Source organism: Sceloporus occidentalis, unplaced genomic scaffold, assembly GCF_023333645.1.
Source record: "Sceloporus occidentalis isolate IW3139 unplaced genomic scaffold, rSceOcc1.0.p SCAF_42, whole genome shotgun sequence".
NCBI classification, from domain to species: Eukaryota; Metazoa; Chordata; class Lepidosauria; order Squamata; family Phrynosomatidae; genus Sceloporus; species Sceloporus occidentalis.
This window is the reverse complement of record NW_028317022.1, coordinates 1,690,259-1,709,696: the sequence shown is the minus strand read 5'-3', so window position 1 is coordinate 1,709,696 and position 19,438 is coordinate 1,690,259. Positions and strand designations below refer to the sequence as shown.

The window sequence follows — 19,438 nt, the reverse complement described above, 5'->3', positions numbered from 1 at the left end:
AGGCTTTCAAAACTGAAAGTTCTTCAGATTTTCTTATATTTGCAGTCATTTAGCGGCAGACCGTGGAAAGCGCCAGTTCCAAGCCAAGTTTTTTTTGATGACAATTCAGGGTCTCTACTTTTAGCTTCTAATCATTGGTTTTGCATGCATTTTCCCTTTTCTATTTGTGTGAGGCCAAGAGTATTTTCATGCCATAGATTATTGTGGTTTTCACTTGGGCCTAAAATTTGGTGCTATGGCTAAAAGAATCAGACATGATGATATTTTTATAGAAGTTGTCAGAGTGGGAATGGCAATATCCTTTGACTTTGTCAATAACGTGATGAACTTGAAGAATTGAAGTCTGTTCACCATCCACCGGTGCAAACTTGACAGAAGGCCTCTGTCCAAAAATATAACCTGTCAAAACAAAATATATACATATCTTTATTAGTTATATGCACCTTTTTTATTGTGCTGTTCTATCATGTCTATTTAAAGTAGTAGCTATTTTTAATTTACAGTTTCAAGTTGTCTTAAACAATAATTTTGTAAAGTTTATTACTGACAATTTTAAAACTAGGCGGTATATTTTCTTAAATACTTTAACACTAACAACATTTAGTAGTTATTTATATATAATTGGGTGTATAAGCATATAATGCTATTCAGTTGCAAACAGGTGGCGAGGCCTGATCACTCTTTATAGCACCATGTCAAGCAGTGGCATATTAAGCCTAGGCCTAAGGTAGCCCTGTAACAGGAAATACAGGCTGTAAGCAGGTGCTCAAGGAAACTAAGCTTTCTTCAATTATTATTTTTTTTTATTTTTTTTACCAGCCAAAGTCACCATGGAGATATAAAGTCATGAATTAGCACATGCACTGAAGTGTGTTTGTGTGAGTATGTCACAGGCAAAGCATGATGTCAAGCACTGTATATGATAACTAAAAATACCCTGTACACCAGGAATCTATACAATGGTCCATTTATAAAAAGTTGAGGCAGTTGAGGTTAATGTTCACCACCCTAAGTAACCATAACTCTTTCACCATTTTAGCATACCTTTTTTCAACAATTATTTCCATTTTCCATGTTTTGGACTGGGGCAAAGAAGGGATTCATTTTAGTGTTTATTTCTATTGGGAAGGATGTGTTTGTGCACTGTTTCCATGTCTATTTTTTTCAATTTTTTCAATGTTTCGGTAGTTTTTTTGACTGGGGATCCTTTTTAGGTCTTTAAAGACCTCAGGGATCTCTCTTGGAACTGGATGGTATGCTTTACAATTTCATGTGACATCACTGGGGTCTGTTTATTTACTAATTTATAATTTTGTTTCTTTTTTATATATTTTAATGAAGAGCCACACAGTTTCTCGCTCTTTTCCCTTTGATCTCTAATGCTGCTGATCACAGAGTGATTGCAGTACCTCATCAGAGGTTTCAAGAGAATCTGGATAGAGTCTCTGGGAACCTTTTAAATTTCCAATGTTGTTTCTAGAGCCCAGGCCGGGAATGCCAAGACTTCTGCTCAGTGTCCCCCTGGACTGCTAAGGGAGAATATGCTGGCCTAGGTGGGCAGTTTCGGGCATACCAGCAGTTAGCCCATTGGTGGGCACTACATTGTTGCAACCAGAACACAGTGGAGATCTTGCCCAAATAGGCTTGGGGAAGAGTGCCCAGTCAGCAGCTTATGGCATCCACTGGGCAATTTGGGGTTTAGAAGCGCTTGAGGGGTTTTGCTCTGCAGCTGGCAGGGTGTTTTATGTTGTAGGGTTATTATACATTGCTGGGGAAATAATAAAAGTTGTGGCCATTGCCCTTACCCACAATGCGGGTTGGCTTGGCTTGGGATAATAGGTAGAAAGCTCAATGCCTAAGCAGTCAGCGCATTCTTTATTATCCCAGTGTAACTGGTGCTCGTACTAACGTTAGGTCCTGCTGGCAGAGTAGACTCCCAGGCTGTCTAATGACACCCTGATTTCTCGTGTACTATTACATCCTCAGACTTCTAGGGCCTGTTTTATAAGACATAATAGTATGCACTAAGGTCGCAAAGTGGTTAACTGAAGTGATGTGACTTTACTGAAGCAGTGTGCACATGCATGCTACACCTAGCAAACCAGTTGGTATGTACATTAATATATAAGTTACTCTTGAGTTTACGTGAGCTCCTGAGACTTAGACAGGTTGAAACTGAGTATACGTGGGCTGAATTCCTTAGGAGGCCAGCAAGTGCTTCATTGTTCTCCTATCCTGTCTGCTGGGGAAGTGGGCTCACAATTTGCCCTGAGGAGAGATAAAGCCTACCTATACCTCCATCAATAAAGGTCCTATTACCATGGGTATAGGAAGTAAACTAGTGGCTTAGCTCAGCTAGATGTTGCCTTGTTCCTTACCCATTGCACTGAGTATGTTTTCTAAGGAAGCTGATTGGCCAGGCAAGTACTCCGTAGTGTATAAAAGCCAGTAAAAGGGGATACCTTTTTGGGAAATAGAATGATCTGCCCTGGTTTTGCCACAGAACGGCTACTGCTCCTTTGGAACTATTACACTGGGGTAAATACACTGCTCAAAATAATAAAGGGAACACTTAAACAACACAATGTAACTCAAAGTCAATCACACTTCTGTGAAATCACACTGTCCACTCAAGAAGCAACACCGATGGACAATCAATTTCACATGCTGTTGTGCAAATGGAACAGACAACAAGTGGAAATTATAGGCAATTAGCAAGATACCCCCAATAAAGGAATGGTTCTGCAGGTGTCGACCACAGACTACTTCCCAGTTCCTATGCTTCCTGGTTAATGTTTTGGTCACTTTTGAATGCTGGCAGTGCTTTCACTCTAGTGGTAGCATGAGACGGTGTCTACAACCCACACAAGTGGCTCAGGTAGTGCAGCTCATCCAGGATGGCACATCAATGCGAGCTGTGGCAAGAAGGTTTGCTGTGTCTGTCAGGGTAGTGTCCAGAGCATGGAGGCGCTACCAGGAGACAGGCCAGTACATCAGGAGACGTGGAGGAGCAGTTGGAGCAGGAGGAGCACTACCAGAGCCCTGCAAAATGACCTCCAGCAGGCCACAAATGTGCATGTGTCCACTCAAACGGTCAGAAGCAGACTCCATGAGGGTGGTATGAGGGCCCGACGTCCACAGCCCAAAAGCGTGCAGGATGTTTGGCATTTGCCAGAGAACACCAGGATTGGCATATTCGCCACTGGCGCCCTGTGCTCTTCACAGATGAAAGCAGGTTCACACTGAGCACATGTGACAGACGTGACAGAGTCTGGGTCAGTAATACTGTGGGGTGGCATTTCTTTGGGGGGCCGCACAGCCCTCCATGTGCTTGCCAGAGGTAGCCTGACTGTCATTAGGTACTGAGATGAGATCATCAGACCCCTTGTGAGACCATATGCTGGTGCGGTTGGCCCTGGGTTCCTCCTAATGCAAGACAATGCTAGACCTCATGTGGCTGGAGTGTGTCAGCAGTTCCTGCAAGAGGAAGGCATTGATGCTATGGACTGGCCCGCCCGTTCCCCAGACCTGAATCCGATTGAGCACATCTGGGACATCATGTCTCGCTCCATCCACCAACGCCACGTTGCACCACAGACTGTCCAGGAGTTGGCGGATGCTTTAGTCCAGGTCTGGGAGGACATCCCTCACGAGACCATCCGCAACCTCATCAGGAGCATGCCCAGGCGTTCTAGGGAGGTCGTACGGGCACGTGGAGGCCACACACACTACTGAGCCTCATTGTGACTTGTTTTAAGGACATTACATCAAAGTTGGATCAGCCTGTAGTGTGGTTTTCCATTTTGATTTTGAGTGTGACTCCATATCCAGACCTCCATGGGTTGATAAATTTGATTTCCATTGAGAATTTTTGTGTGATTTTGTTGTCAGCACATTCAACTATGTAAAGACGAAAGTATGTCATACGATTAGTTCATTCATTCAGATCTAGGATGTGTAATCTTAGTGTTCCCTTTAATTTTTGAAGCAGTGTATTTCAGAAAGAACTTCTTTGGAGTCTGGCCACAGAATAGGGGACATGGTGAAAGATTAAGCGGTCTCCAGGCCTCCCCATAGACTCCATTTATTATATTTCTACCCATCCTATGGTCGCAGTATTTAGGAAAACATACTAGTTAAATGTAAATGCAAGTGGAGAACAGTGAATATGGAAATAGTGCATTTTTTTGAAGTTTAAAAAAAATAATCCAGCATTAATTACTGTGTAGATTAAGTGTAGATAAAGTGCATAACAAATATTTTTTTGTTTAAGTCTTAGTTACAAATAATTTAAAAAAAAAGCCTGAACAAAAGACTGATCTAAAAATGGCTTAAAATAGCAATTAGCTCCCTTCAAAATTTAATGTGAACATATATATTGATTTATTAGCCAAAGAGAAAATGGGAGATGGGACTTCTGAGGTAACAAAAGCTTGTACCTTTCTATCTTTTTCTATGTTGGCCCAATAAAAGGTAGCAACTCAAACTAAAAACTCCACTATCTCTGATCAAATAATGAAAATATACTGTAACTCCTCTTATGATACATGATGGGGCATTTCTTATTGATCTCAGACTGGGGGGTGTCAATAGGCTCTACCCATTCCTCTCCTGGTTCTTTCCACTCCCAACCCTGACTTCAAAATGAAATGACAGTGAGCGTTCTTTTCGTGAAGACTTGTGGGCTTCCTAGGTATGTGCGTAGTAGTCGTGCCAGTGTGGCTGGTGACTGCCAAAATGACAATTAGTGGCAAGCAAAATTAATAGAAACATAGAATTTGTGATATCATGCCGGGATTATACAACTTCCTACTAATTGACCTACCCCTCCTACCTTTCACCACTCTCATCCATCCTCAACACTACAGCTAGATTAATCTCTTTCTCTGACACCATTCCTTATCGGCTGCTCCTCTTTGCCAATCGCTCCACTGGCAAATCCTTTTAAGTATGTAAATGTTTCTATCACATCTTCTCTTCTTTTCTCAAAGCTATACATATTGAGCTCCATTAGTCTTTCCTGATAATTTTTACCCTGCAAACCATTTGCCATTTTGGTAGCCCACTTCTCAACTCTCTCCAAAATGCCATTATCGTTCTGGAGTAAGAGTCACCAGAACTGTACACAATATTCATGGTGAGGTCTGACCAGAGATCTGTAATGTGGCAGAGCCAACTCCATATTCATGCTACTAGTGGATCTAGTTTTACAACCCAGCATCCTGCTCGCGTTTTGTGATACTTTATTGCATTGGCTTCTTACTTTGAAGTCCTTAGAACAGTGCCCCAATGCTGTATCCCGCCTTGGGATTTTTGTGTCTCAAGTGCATTATTTTACATTTATCAAGTTACTCTTTCAACCATTCTTCTAATTTTACTAATTTACACCAGGACTAGAAACATATTCGTTCTTTAACAGGGAAAAATAGTACAAATGATAAGTTAATAAAAATTGCTACATGGCTGCCATGATGTGTTGCTCTGCTGTCCGGCACAAGAGTTAATAAATAAAGAGCAGTGTTCAGACACTGTTGGTGTTACACTTTCAAGAAGAATCCAGATCAGGTTTGGTGCAACAGAGCAGAAAAAAAGCAAATGCAAATCTTTGTCAACCACCAGAAAGGAGAACCAAAGGCCCAAAGAGAAGTAGCAGAATGATTAGACCAAAGTCTTTTAATTTCCCTTAGATGACTTCATGCAAGAGCACCCCACCCTTTGGTTGAAAGATCATGCATCCATCAACAAACCTTAAAGAAACATTACCTGGATGACTCCACCTCTGTTTAAGGAATGCTCTTAGAGGCCATTATCTATACCATAAACATGAATGTCTGGGTCAATTGTGCAGCAGGAAAATGAACATTAACCATAAGAAATATACAGCATTAGGTTAAATTTAGAAATGGCTCTTTTAAGTAGGCTTGCATTACTTGGAAGCCAAATAACAATATTGTAAAAAAAATTAATGATCCAAACTGTAAACTTCAAAATCTAACCAGCTAAATACAATATAATTGTCGTTATTGTGCACAATACCCTCTCCAACCCACTGGGAATTCTGCTCAAATGGCTGATTTAATATAGTATTATGTGTCCACCTCAGCAGTGGACAAACCCTTTTGATAACAAAAAATGTGTATATATAACTTTTCTGTATAAATTGCTGACAAATAATGATAATAATGATGCTGTATTTCGTTAATACACATCAATAATGTTTATTGTTTTTTTAATGCCAACGATAACAACCACAAGACAAAGTATTATCACTATAAAAACATTCACATATATGTTGGAAACGTTTACTAAACATTCTTTTATCAAGGACCTTACCTGTGCTGCTGTTTCTTTTAAAGAAAGGGTTGGAGCTAGATTTTGATTTAGATGTCCAGTAAGTAGAGTTCGAGCCTATTGAACTGGAGGAAAGGGATTTCCCCAGATTATCTGAGCTGACCTTCTTTGTGTTGTTAGTTGCCGTTTTGCTCCAGTCTGCAAAATAAAATAGTAAAGGTTCCTATTTAAGAGAAGGAACAGCCACAGATAAGCCCTGAGACATTTACAATAAACACAGAATAATATTCTGTGTGTTATGCTAATGCAAATTCGTACTGACACCATTTGTCTACACTTCCTAATTCACCTTCCTAACACACATTACAATGATTCGGAAATCAGGAGATTAATGTAAAATGAAGTGATGGTTTTTCTTTGAACTTTTTTTATATCATGGTATATAAATATTGCCTACAACTCATCACCAATCACATTATAATAATATATTGGGGTCATTAATAGTTTATAATTTGTGATATAACACCATCTTCCGTATTCTACATTAATTCCTAGACAAGTGTTTTTTTTTCTATCAGCTAGATAAACTTTTATTTTAATAATTTATTGCGGATTTTAAAGCTCAGCTTCAATAAAAGTTACATTTTTTTTAGGTTTTCCTGAACTACATAGCTCAGAAGTGACAAGTCATTTTGTCTGGTTTCCACTATAGATCAGTGCTGTAGGACGTTCTAATGCCCACTTCCTGAGAGTCCCTGGTGACTGTAATACAAACTTGTCCATGTTTTTATTAGTTAAGCTTTTTCCAATGTCTGATATCTGGTACAATGACTAATTGAAAACACCATACCTGAATTATCAGGGAGTCTGAGTTTACCACAGCAGAGATAACGTCTCCATTGCTTTTGGACATTTTCTTTTAATGCACAGTGGAAAACAAATATAAATAAACCTGTAACAAAATGTTTTTGAAATTAGTGGCAGTCTACAAAGTACACCACTACCCTTTGTCAATACTGCATATACTTGAATATGGTATAGATGCATACTGTTTGTGTGTGTGTGTGTGTTGGCAAAACAAAAGAAAAGCTACATAACTGGATGCTAAGGGAAGCAAAAATATGCACAAAAGTAATTCACAGACATGATGATATGATGCTGTTAGGTCATATGTCTACATTGACAAGTTACCTTGCAGCGAGTTGAAAATAGTAAACAAGTACATGAATGTGATAGTCAGGGAACCCCAGGCAAAGAAAGCAAAACCCCAGGTCATTCCCAGAAGGAACGTTAGGCTGACGACGCTGCGCAGGTTCCGTAAGATCTCTTCCCGAATGCTACGATTGGTCCTCTTTCCATTCCTTCCACAGATCTGGATCATCACCACAATGAACATGGCTATGTTCATCAGGAACATAATTACGAAGTAACCAACACAAGTCACATAGAAAACGATGTTGTTTGTGATCCAGCAGCTAAAACAGAAAGAATTACCATAATTAAAGTTACCATAATTCATTTAGGCATGTTATATATTACCATTATTTATTTCCATAAAAGTATATTGTATGCGAGTAAACCTTTAAAGGGTTTTTTTAGTTTCTGATGTTAAATGATCAGGGTTTTACAACTGGCTTGCAATTACTTATTACTTTTAAAAAGGGGTGTTTAAAAGGAAACACCAATAATACATATATTTTCGAATAACTTAAAAGTACTATGAGGTTTTCTGCTTCTAAATGTTTATTCTCATTTAATAACATGTATTGAGACATCTGTCTGTTTGCTTTGTGTAATAGTTGTGCTATACAAAGCTTGCAAACACAAAAACTAAATCCTTATACTTTTTTGTGCTACACAATAGAAAACCTCACTCCTTATCTCCCTAGGGCACCATATGACTAATGAATATCTCCCGGGAAAGGACTTCACATATACAAAGATAATGATGGCAGAAAGGAAAAGACAAATGGCCCATGTTTTCTGCCTGTCTTCAATCACATTTTGCTTGTTCAGGATAGCTTTATATGCACATCCCAAGATTCCTTAAATTCCTTTATTGTGTTACTATTCCAGGTCTCTACTACCCTTCTTGTAAAGCAGAATATTATTAAATTACCTCTTATTCCCCTGCCCTCTAACTCTGTCATGCCCTATTCTGGCACTCCTAATTTTATTAAAAAGGCTCCCTTCTTGTGTTTTACTACCTAAACTGTGACCTTGATGCCTAAATATAAAGGTTCTAAGTTTTATTCCTAAACTCAAAAGCAGTTAATCCAATATAAAGATCCTGTAGTTGGATTGAAAGGTTGCCACGTGGAGAAATAAACACTGAGTGCTAAGTTGTGTGTATTGTTAACATGTATTCAGCCCAATTATCGAAAATAACTGAATAAAAGGTAAAAAACAATTGTGCTGGAATTAATTACTTACAAAGGATCCCCTCCGTAACCGTCATTTTTCCCGTACATGCTGCTTCCATAAGCGCTATTGCTATGAGTACTCGCAAGTACAATAGCAACCACCACAGCCGGCAAACCTATAATACAAGTAATATTTATATTGTTGAATGACTTAACTTCTTTAAAAAAAAAACAACTTAACAAATGCACTTAAAATGTGATAACTTGCAAACAAAAAGCACCTATTCTTATACAGTTAACTGTTAACTTTGCCTCAACAAAAGGTATACAAAAGTGTCCTCATGTTGTCAATATGAACATGAGATGTCTAACCAAAATTCTGGTTCTGTAAAAACCACCTGAAATTAATTCTTAGTTCATAGAAGGATGGCTCTATGAAGATAAAAACAAGTAACTAATCAATATAGGTAGGCAAGCTCCCAGTCAAGTTTATATTAAGTTACAAATCTGTCAAGAGCTGAGCCTTTCTTAGTGTCCAGCCCTTGCCTACATCCTGTAGAAATGTAATTGTGTTTATAATTATGAATAATGATTTTGTTATTTACTCTACGACTGGCTTGGACCTAGACAACTACATAGTTCATCTTAGTAGCAAGCTCATCAGTGGACCCCTGGACAAACCCATAATAATAGACCCTAGACAAATTCTGTTGACTGGATGAAGAGGTCTTGCCCTTTTTTCACAATTAAATCAGAGATTCTAGACTTAAATGCACAGAGATGCGTCTCTTCTTTAAGATACCTTACAAACCAACCCAAGCCATTCATTTTACACGTCAGCCATCTTGGGGTACGTCCCTATAAGCTTGGCACATCTAGACACTGGGATTGTTGCCCATTCTTCAAGGCAAAACTGCTCCAGGTCCTTCAAGTCGGGTGGGTTCTGATTGTGTACAGTCACACCACATTTTCTCAATTGGATTTAGGTCTGGGGTTTGATCATTCCAAGACATTTAAATATGTTTCCCCTTAAACTACTTTTTCCCTTAAACTGTTTAAGCAGTATGCTTAGGGTTATTGTCCTGCTGGATGATGAACCTCTGTCCATATCTCAAATCTCTGGAAGACTGAAACAGGTTTCCCTAAAGAATTTCCCTGTCTTTAGCAGCATCTATCATTTCTTCAATATTGACCAGTTTCCCTGTACCTGCCGATGGAAAACATCCTCACAGCATAATGCTGCCACCACCATGAATGGTGTTCTTGGGGTGATGAGAGGTGTTGGGTTTGCTACAGACAAAAAGCTCAATTCAAGTCTCATTTGCCCAGCGTACCTTCGTCCATAAGTTTGGGGAGTCTCTCACATGCCTTTTGGATGAACAGCAAATGTGTTTACTTATTATTTTCTTTAAGCAATGATTTTTTTTCTGGACACTCTTCCAAAAAGCCCAGCTCTACGGAGTGTATGGCTTAAAGCGATCCTATAGACAGATACTCCAATCTCCGCTGTGGAGCTTTGGAGCTCCTTCAGAGTTATCTTTGGTCTGTGAGTTTTTGGTAGGCGTCACTCTACAGCAGGCTTGTTGTGGTGCCATATTCTTTCCATTTCTTAATAATTGATTTAATGGTGCTCCGTGGGATGTTAAAAGTTTTGGATCTTTTATTTTTTTTTTATAACCCAACCCTGATCTTTACTTCTCCACAACTGTGTCCCTGACCTGTTTTGGGAGCTCCTTGGTTTTCATGATGCAGCTTGTTTGATAGTGGCCAGACTTTGGAGCCTATCAGAACAGGCGTATATATATATATATATATATATATATATATATATATATATATATATACTGAGATCATGTGACACTTAGATTGCACACAAGTGGACTTACTTAATTACATGAATTCTGAAGGCAATTGCACCAGATCTTTTTTAGGGGCTATATATAAAAGGGGGTGAATACATATGTATGCACCATATTTAATGTTTCAGCATATATATTTACGTATTTTTAAGCATATATTTTTTATTTTTTTCAGATTTATTTTTTTTTAAGTTATTTTCTTAATTTCACTTCCCCAATTGCGACTACTTTGTGTATGTCCATTTTGGACTATTTTGTGTATGTCCATTACATAAAACCCAAATAAAAATCCATTATAATTCCAGGTTGTTATGCAACAAAATCAGAAAAACCCCAAGGGGATAAATACTTTTGTAAAGCACTGTAGTTTATGTATGATTAGATGTTGGACTTACCCCAACCAATAATGCAGAATTTCAAAATGTATCTCCTAATGTATGTATTGAAGACTTTAACTAGTGCAATATACATATGCACAGCTTCCAACCCCATCCATGTGAATGTGGCTAACAAGAAAAAATGAAGTAAGACAGCTACGGTAATGCAGAGTTCATTAATCTCGAATGATGCAAGCCAACCATCCAGGAGAAAGAAAAGATTGAGGAAGAGCAATGCAGTGCTCAGGTTCATTAAGATTTTTGAAGGGTAGTCACGCCGTATTTTCCTAAAAGAAAAAAATATAATTGTATTATTATAAGCCAGGAGTATTGGAATCCCACTGACTAAATATTTCTGTCAAATACCCTAGCAACCTGTTAAAAGTTTATGATCACATTCTCATTTGGTTGTGATGTTATCTTACGTTCTCTAAAATCAGTTTAATTTATTGGTATTCCCATAGCCTCTGAACAGAATGAGATAGCCAAGGACACCGTCTGGTCCAGAAGAGGAATTGGACAACTAACAATACAACTAAATGTAATCTATCCGTTCAACCCTTTGGGGGCGAATGACTGAAACATGATAAGAGAAGATAGATCTAGAAAGGACAGTAAGTTAAGTATAATACTCACTCAAATGCGATATATGTTAGAAGTGTTGCTGCAGTACAAATGGCTGATATCCCACAGCCAATATATGTTATAAATGTAAGGATTTTGTTATTTTCCTGGTCAATTTCACCTCTCTGGAGGTCCTACAAAAAGAAATGATCACTTTTAGATTTCGGTTAGATTTAACATATCACCATACAATATCTAAAATGTTTTCATATGGATTTCAAGTCCACATATACATAAAACCGCAGATACAACACCACATGTTGCTTGAAGGACAAATCCTGCTCCTCTCATCTAATTTAAAATCTGTATTAGCATGTCAGCAAGGTCACCAGAAATAAGAAATTCAATTGTGTGTTTTTAGACTTCTATAAAACATGTGTAGGAACCGTTATAGGTGGTATAGGCTTTTGAAACATTGAAGGCACTGCAGTGTGTCACTGACTCTAAAATAGCAAACAACTTTTTGGTTATAAAATGTTGATTTGTGATGACTATATTTCCTAGTCCTATCTAACTGAACATGTTACTAATTATGAATACCAAGCCTATTAAGAAAACAGGGGAAAAAATCAGAAGCAAAATGTTGGTTGCGCAGAATAGATCACTTTAGAATGAATGAGAAAAAACGATTTTTTCTTTATTTAAAGAGTAAAAACCCCATTAATTTTAAAAAACACAGACTTAAACGTGGCAGCCAAGTGTGACATGAAAACCATGGCAAACCAAATGCATTTCTTGCCAACTGGCTTAATTTAATTAGGGAAAGGCTTTTGCTTAGCAATGGAAATTTGAATGCATTACATTCTAAGACGTGATTCACAGAACTTTATCCAATTTATATTATTGTTATACATATAATAATAATACATTTTGGTTTCCCAGTGAGACAAGATTTAGGCGGTGGACATAGTTCCTATGCAGTTCTTTCCTTTTTCCTTTACTGCTTTGACACAAGTAATTAGCTACTGGTGTCTCTTTGACCCCCAAAAAAATCCTTGCTGTAGAATAAGAATTTGGTTGTTTTGGAAAAGCTTGCTGAGCCGGCAGTAAAATATTTTTGTTGGAATGGTTTTCTAAATATTGTTAAGCCCAATAGGTAGTATTCTACTAGACACTGTAAAACAAAAAATGTATATTAAGAGACTACAAGGGTATAAATGACCATAAGAAATGACCATGGTTATGCACATTATGACTTATAGCACATAACAGACCAAAATGTTCTAAATGTTAGTCTCAGTCAAAATTAACATTTTGCATGTATGTCTATGGGGTTTAATGAGTTAACTAAGTTCCAAAGCAAATGCAAAGCTTATATTTATATTGTACTTAAAAATACAAGCCATTCATTACTATTCATTTAAATCCACCTTTATGTTGTGTGTTCACTAGTCTTTCTTTCATAGATTATTTACCTTTTTCAAAGTGAATTACAGAGTTTAGCAATATAAGACAAGTCTCACAGGGCAATACAGGGAAAGATACTCTGACATAAATACCAATTTGATGTCTTCTTCACTAAACATCCACAATGCAATGAACATGTAAGATTTGTAGTAACATTATTAAAATAATGATATAATCATCAAAATACTTACTACATAACAAAGGCTTGTTAATTAGAATTAAAAACATACATAGGGAAAGCGTTCAATGGTTTATTTAAAGGATCTTAGCAAGTTCTAGGCCATGGAACAAAAAGTACAAAGTGATTTGATTTTACAGCTCCCTGGGCCTGTCAGAGGAAATCAGAGGATCTCCTTGACTGGCCCATGATCCACAGGGGTACACATGTGTAACTTATGTCAAATAGGCCAATCAAAGTTTGCAGTTCTTTAAGTTGGTCTTGATAAACGGAGGTGGAAAAATCATCCTCAAAACCAAGTGTTAGTGATAAAAAAGTATCACACTAAGCCAAAACACTTTCCACATGTATAGCATTTACTAACACACTTCAACAACGTGTGTATATGTATATATATATATATATATATAAGTGCAAAGTGCATCTTCTCTAACTTCAGTCCATGTGTTTTCCTGTCTTGTAATATTTTATGAGTTCTATTTATACAGGTTAATGGACCTAATCAGCAATAAAATATGCATTATGTCTTTACGAGCTTAAAAGGTAACACCTTTAACCACACCTGCTGCATATATAATATTTTATATATGCAGTCTCGAGAGACATACAGATGCTAAAATGTTTTAAGGTTACATATCTTCCCTTATTTAAAAAAATAAAGTCATATGGTGTTTACAGACCTAGAGAACTGAATGAGGAAACATGACAAGGTACATTGTAGGCCTACAGTATACCAGCTTATTACCTGTGCAGAAACATTATGAATGTTGCTTTATTATGCATTATTTGTGTGCAACTCAAGGTGCATATATCAACCAGACACATTAAGAAGGCACACCAACAGAGACCATAGAAGAACCCAGCTCTAAATTAAAGGGAGACTCCAGCCATCATTTGTACTTTAAGGCATTTTAAACTGTATGGCCCCTTTAAATTTTCATGGAACCCATCTTGCAAATGCATTTGCCCGTTCCCCTGCCACCTAGCTATTGCAGCACCGGAGAGTTGTTGGTTGGACCCATCTTCCTGCACATGATACACTCACCTACAGTAAGCTCCAGGGCCGTCTTAATGAACACTGCAGGTGGAGGTCTGTTCAGACCCCCATGCATGGCAAGCATTGCCATTGATTTCAATGAGAGTGCTTTCCTGCCACTGATTGACTGATTCAAGTGGCCAGTCAGTGGACCATGGAGGAGTAAGTCTGCTGCTAGAGCAGCAATGTCTATGTCAGGTAAGTGTGTTTTTTTTCTTTTTGAAGAGTGCATATAAAAGTACATTAATGTGCATAGTTCTTTAAAGGGGTCTCAAGGACATTAGACTGTCCATTTCAATAGGAGAATATGTTGTCCTCAAGCAAAGGTCCCAGACAGTGTACTTAATTTGTCCAGAGGACAATAAGATGTTCACGGAGGTCACATCACACTTACAGTCAGACTAGAAATCTGGTACCACTAATCCCCTATGGACCAAGGAGTCTAGCTGGATTTAGTGCTAGTCTCACTACGTGTGGTTTCAAAAACTACAACCCAACTACTAGATTTGTATACCTGTTGAAGCTGTGTTGTGGAAAAACAAGATTATTCCATTTCACAGAAAGATCTACTTACCATTAGTATACCAAAATGGGTGAGGTGATTGCACAGGCAAACTGTCTCATTAGCATTGGATTCGTTGCTCAGTACCGTGCAGCCTGACTGGCTCCAGCCACCATTGCCATCTGAAGAAATACACAAAAAACATGTACAAATGCAATGAGGTTTAAAGGTATATAATGCTTGTTGATACTGTTTAGTACTATATTATCATTTATTTGTCTCCAAAAAATTCTATTGTGCAGCACAATAAATTATATGGGCAATAACAAATTTAAAGCTGTGATTTTAAATAAACTTCAACTCATAGATGCACAATCTTACCACCACTTGGGACTTGTAACAATTAAATTAATATTTTTAAGGACTTTTAATATCTTTAAGTAACTAGTTATTAATATTCATGGTGAAGAAAAAGAAAAAGTTCTATAGGAACACCACATAACATCACAACAGGGCATGTTGTAACATATTACCAAAGTGTGATTTGGATATAGCTTTATAATTATCACTTTTAGATTTTACAGAAATCCCTTTATTACAATTTCCCTTTAAAATCCAATGTTTTTAATTTAGCAATTTTGTTTAAGGTAGATGTCTTTTACACATGTAAATTTAATTGATATTCTTGCATATACTATTTGACCTGGGAATATTTACATTATGTTTCCCAAATAAAATCAATCACTTTAACCTAGCAAAATGATAATGTGTTGCAATTATTAATCTAAGGAAATGTATATGAATTGTATCAGTAGGCTGGGGAAAGTAATTTATCTCCGTACACTTTTTCTTCCTGTAGTTTATTACATAACTCTATTGCAAGGAAGATGTGCAGGAAGGAAAATACTTCAGAGGAAAAGAGAAGCCACAACCTTCAGGAATTTAGCACATTATTATACATAAAAAATGTTTGTCAAGCAGTAAACAAATTCATACAAAATGTAGCTATGCATTTAGTTTAAAATAATGGTATGCTAGACCTCAAGTGTGTCTAAAAAAAAACCACATCTAAACCTAATAAATTTTACTGCGTTCAAGAAATTGTTTCATGTTTTTCTATGTATTAATTGGTAATTTTTCAATACAGCTATAAAGGAACAGAAAAGACCCTAAAATTGTAGTTTTAGTTTTAATCCATGTTGGCGTAATTTTTTCAAGGAGTTCAATGTATTTCACTGCATTTGATTTGAAGCATGTATTCTTTAGTTACTGGAGTTAGACAATTTTACACCCATGGCTGCCTCTGCTGAAACCATGAAGCATTAGTATGTACGCTTCTTGCCCATGCTCTGTAGTACTCTCACTGAAGTCACTGAACCAGAAGTCAATTACATGATGGTAGAAAATCATCATTGTTCATATGTTGGCTGCTGTCACTCCCATGGACTAGAATGGAAGTTCTACTTAGGATTTGCACATGCATACCGCAGTATGCTCCCTGCTTTCAGTAGAGGCAGCCAGGGGAGGAGTTAAATGAGACAGAAGAACTCCAATACCTAAAGAATACGTGTACTGATTTACATGCAGTAAAATAGACTCCAATAGGCATTTAACATGAAAATAGGGCTGGAGTGCCTCTTTAACAGCTAACCTTAGAATAGTTTTCAAAATGTTTGTAGAGTGCATAAAACAATGGTATAATTCCCTTTATTCTTGAAGCATTAACACTGAAATTACTAATTGTGAGATATTTGAGGATGTGCTAGTGTGTACAACATGTATACAAAATAAAACAACTGTAACAAATATAATAATAGCACAAAATACAATAACATACAATTCTTATGTGTATCCCAGAAAACGCATATTGGTTTTGAATTTTCCTAAAAGAAAAAAATAGAGAAACTTATTAGTAATACTCAAAAAACACAAACACAATAGATGCATCTTTTTAAAATATTTCCTTGAATATAATCATGATTTCAGTTTTTTATAAATCACAATCCTGTCCTTAGGATGATTTATATCAACCCAGCCAAGTTGACTCTATACTGTCTAGTTTATCTATATAAGTTTTATTTTAAGTTAGATAGCAAGCAGATATGTACTATATACCATGAGCAATATTGGCACTGACCATGGACAACATATGGTGGTCCATAGTTTGTGGTCCATAATTTTTGTTTACATTTGGTTTTTAGTCACAGGTGATCATTCTTTCAATTTGATCAATGTCTTCTTCAGATATCTTTCCCCAAACTAAAAAACACATTAAACTGAATAAATAAACGAAACCAAATTAAACTATTAGAATAATAACCCAACATTTAGTGAATCAACCCCTTCCTTTATTGATTAAAATGCTGTAAAAAATGCATATTCACAGAGATTTTAGATAATTTAATTGGTGTTTTCATCAACAAAATTGTGAACCTTTTAGATCAGAGCTACAGAATTCCACACTCCTAGGGCCACAAACCATCAAAGCTGTATTCTAGCATGAAAACAAGCGAGTTAATAAATGTTTTATAGAGAGGCCTGTGCTCAAGTGGGATAACACTCGAGGATTGGAGTTATGCAGCTTTGTTTAAGCTATTCATACATACCCTTCAAACATATAAATATCTTGGAGGTATTATATACTATGAGAAAACACAACCATGTATTTCACATAATGGATTTTTACTTGGCGTTCTTAGTATTTACTGTACAATATTATTGAACTATATATATATATATATATAAATATTACTCTATTTACTTGTCATTGGTGGTATCAGGTCCAAAATACCCTTTAAGTATAGACCCATAGAACTGAAATATGAACAGACACCACTGTGTGTATTTTTTGCAAATACATAAATATAGAAATGATGGAGCTTGCATCCAGGGAAGCCTAACCTTTATACCACGTTTAAGATTTGATGGAGCTATTAAATATAACAGCATGCCTTGAAAATACACAGTATACGTGTTAGTATTCTTTACAAAGCCCTCCTTACCTTGAATATTTTGTGCTTTACTGTAATCTTGACCGGGTCTGTGAGGTTACTAATCGTAAGATTTCCAATACTGCATGCCACAACGTAGCTACCAAGAATCGTGCGACTTGAACTAATCAACTCTGCATCCTGTTTTGTAGAAGATAATTTGACTTAAACCTCTATGTTTACAAAGCAGCATACACAGACTAAATGTTCGTCTTTAAATAACCAGCCAGTAGACAAAATCTATATAAAAACACATATAGATGAGGGATGTTGCCTCAACTAACTAGTGCATAACTAAAAGGAATCATTATGAGATGAAAATATAGAAAATTAAATCTTAAGTGTTCTTCATATGAAAACTAATACTAAAGCAACCCTTGTTTTAAGGTTTCTGGTTCATTTTATTCTGTTACCTCCAATCTTATGTTCTTCTGCAAGGTAATTCTAGCAAGGCCTCTTTCTCTATTGACAGATTAGACCAGTAGGTTTAAATGCTGTCTATTTCACATACATGCATGTTATACATATATGTGTGTGTGAGACCTCCCCTCTACCCCCTCTTTCGAACTATTTTTCTAAATGTAAGAAAGAATAATTAGAACCTAATGTCCTGTTTATAGTCTCAAAGTATTCATAATGTGTAATGTTTTTTTACATCCTTAATGAATGCACATAAATTAGAATGTGAAATGGATAAATCTTTTGAACTTCCTCGCTGTAATCATCATAACGATATCACAAGCTGTAGCCTAAACAATGCCTGCTTAAAACATGCTATAATATTGTTAGATCACTTCCTTTGGAGAACAGCTTTTTGCCTCTTATCTGATGGGCACTGGAAAAAACTGCAAGGGCCAAATGGGAAAACAAATATTTGCTCTGCTAAAACGGATCTCCCAAAAATGATATTTACTGTACTCTAATTTATAACACTTTTACCCCATCCAAACTGTAATAACATTTTGTACCGCACAAAACATCATCAAAAAAGTTCATGCAAGCTATTTTAAACAGGAAAAAATAATAAAAATCTCAAGGCAACTAAGCTGTGGCAAACAACTTGGTGGTATTAAAGGTTCAACACAATAAAGAATGCGCTGAAGTAAAACATATATTAGGTATGTACAACTTTTTACATTTTCTGAAAGCACTTAAAGGGGCAGTTTTATACAGATTATTTTAGGGATCAGTTACGCAAACAATATTAAGTGATCAGTATTTCAAGTGTTTCCGTGGCCACCATTTTTACATATGCCACAACATTTCAGGTGTTCAAACTGGGATACCGTGGCTATAAGCAGATGGGGGCAAGACTATAGAAGGATGGGGCTAAGGGGGCAGGGAAGGACCAAAGGTGTCTTCCTTACCTCTCACGAGGTAGCGAAGCCGAATGCTGGGATATGACATCATATCCTGGAGCACAACTTCACTACATCATGAGGTGGCCAGGTGGGAGCTGTGCTACAACAGCATGAACTTCAATTGATTTCGCAGCTCAGTGGGCCAGTGAGAGGAGTTAAGAAGATCTTCCCAAATGTAAGAAATAGTCATTGGATAATTTCTACATAATGAGCAGCTATTAAAGGTTTATGTGTGTATGTATATTTTTCCATTTGGCTTCACACTGAAAGGCTATTTGCATTCTATAGTATCCAATGCACAACTGTCACAGTTAATAACCAATATATTTATTTTTATACATGTGCACACAGTTTTTATATGAATATAAAACCGCCATCAACATCAGTCAGTGGAATGAAAACCTAAACCATAAATTCACTGGGTGGTAATTTTATTGTGCCAGCTAGTTT

General features: G+C 36.8%; 1 protein-coding gene across 1 annotated transcript in view; it reads right to left on the bottom strand.

The window, feature by feature from the left end:
• Positions 1 to 220: 220 nt before the first annotated feature.
• The window catches only part of LOC149289866 (adhesion G protein-coupled receptor G6-like), a 48,338-nt gene continuing 29,120 nt past the window's right edge, over positions 221 to 19,438 (bottom strand). The window contains exons 17-27 of the mRNA XM_089490133.1: positions 17,640 to 17,768; positions 16,639 to 16,647; positions 16,475 to 16,520; positions 14,710 to 14,819; positions 11,527 to 11,648; positions 10,909 to 11,177; positions 8,725 to 8,830; positions 7,483 to 7,766; positions 7,142 to 7,243; positions 6,334 to 6,489; positions 221 to 399 (exon numbers count right to left, since the gene is read on the bottom strand). Coding sequence (XP_089346259.1) covers positions 221 to 399; positions 6,334 to 6,489; positions 7,142 to 7,243; positions 7,483 to 7,766; positions 8,725 to 8,830; positions 10,909 to 11,177; positions 11,527 to 11,648; positions 14,710 to 14,819; positions 16,475 to 16,520; positions 16,639 to 16,647; positions 17,640 to 17,768 — 1,512 coding nt within the window. The remainder of the gene's footprint in view (positions 400 to 6,333; positions 6,490 to 7,141; positions 7,244 to 7,482; positions 7,767 to 8,724; positions 8,831 to 10,908; positions 11,178 to 11,526; positions 11,649 to 14,709; positions 14,820 to 16,474; positions 16,521 to 16,638; positions 16,648 to 17,639; positions 17,769 to 19,438) is intronic.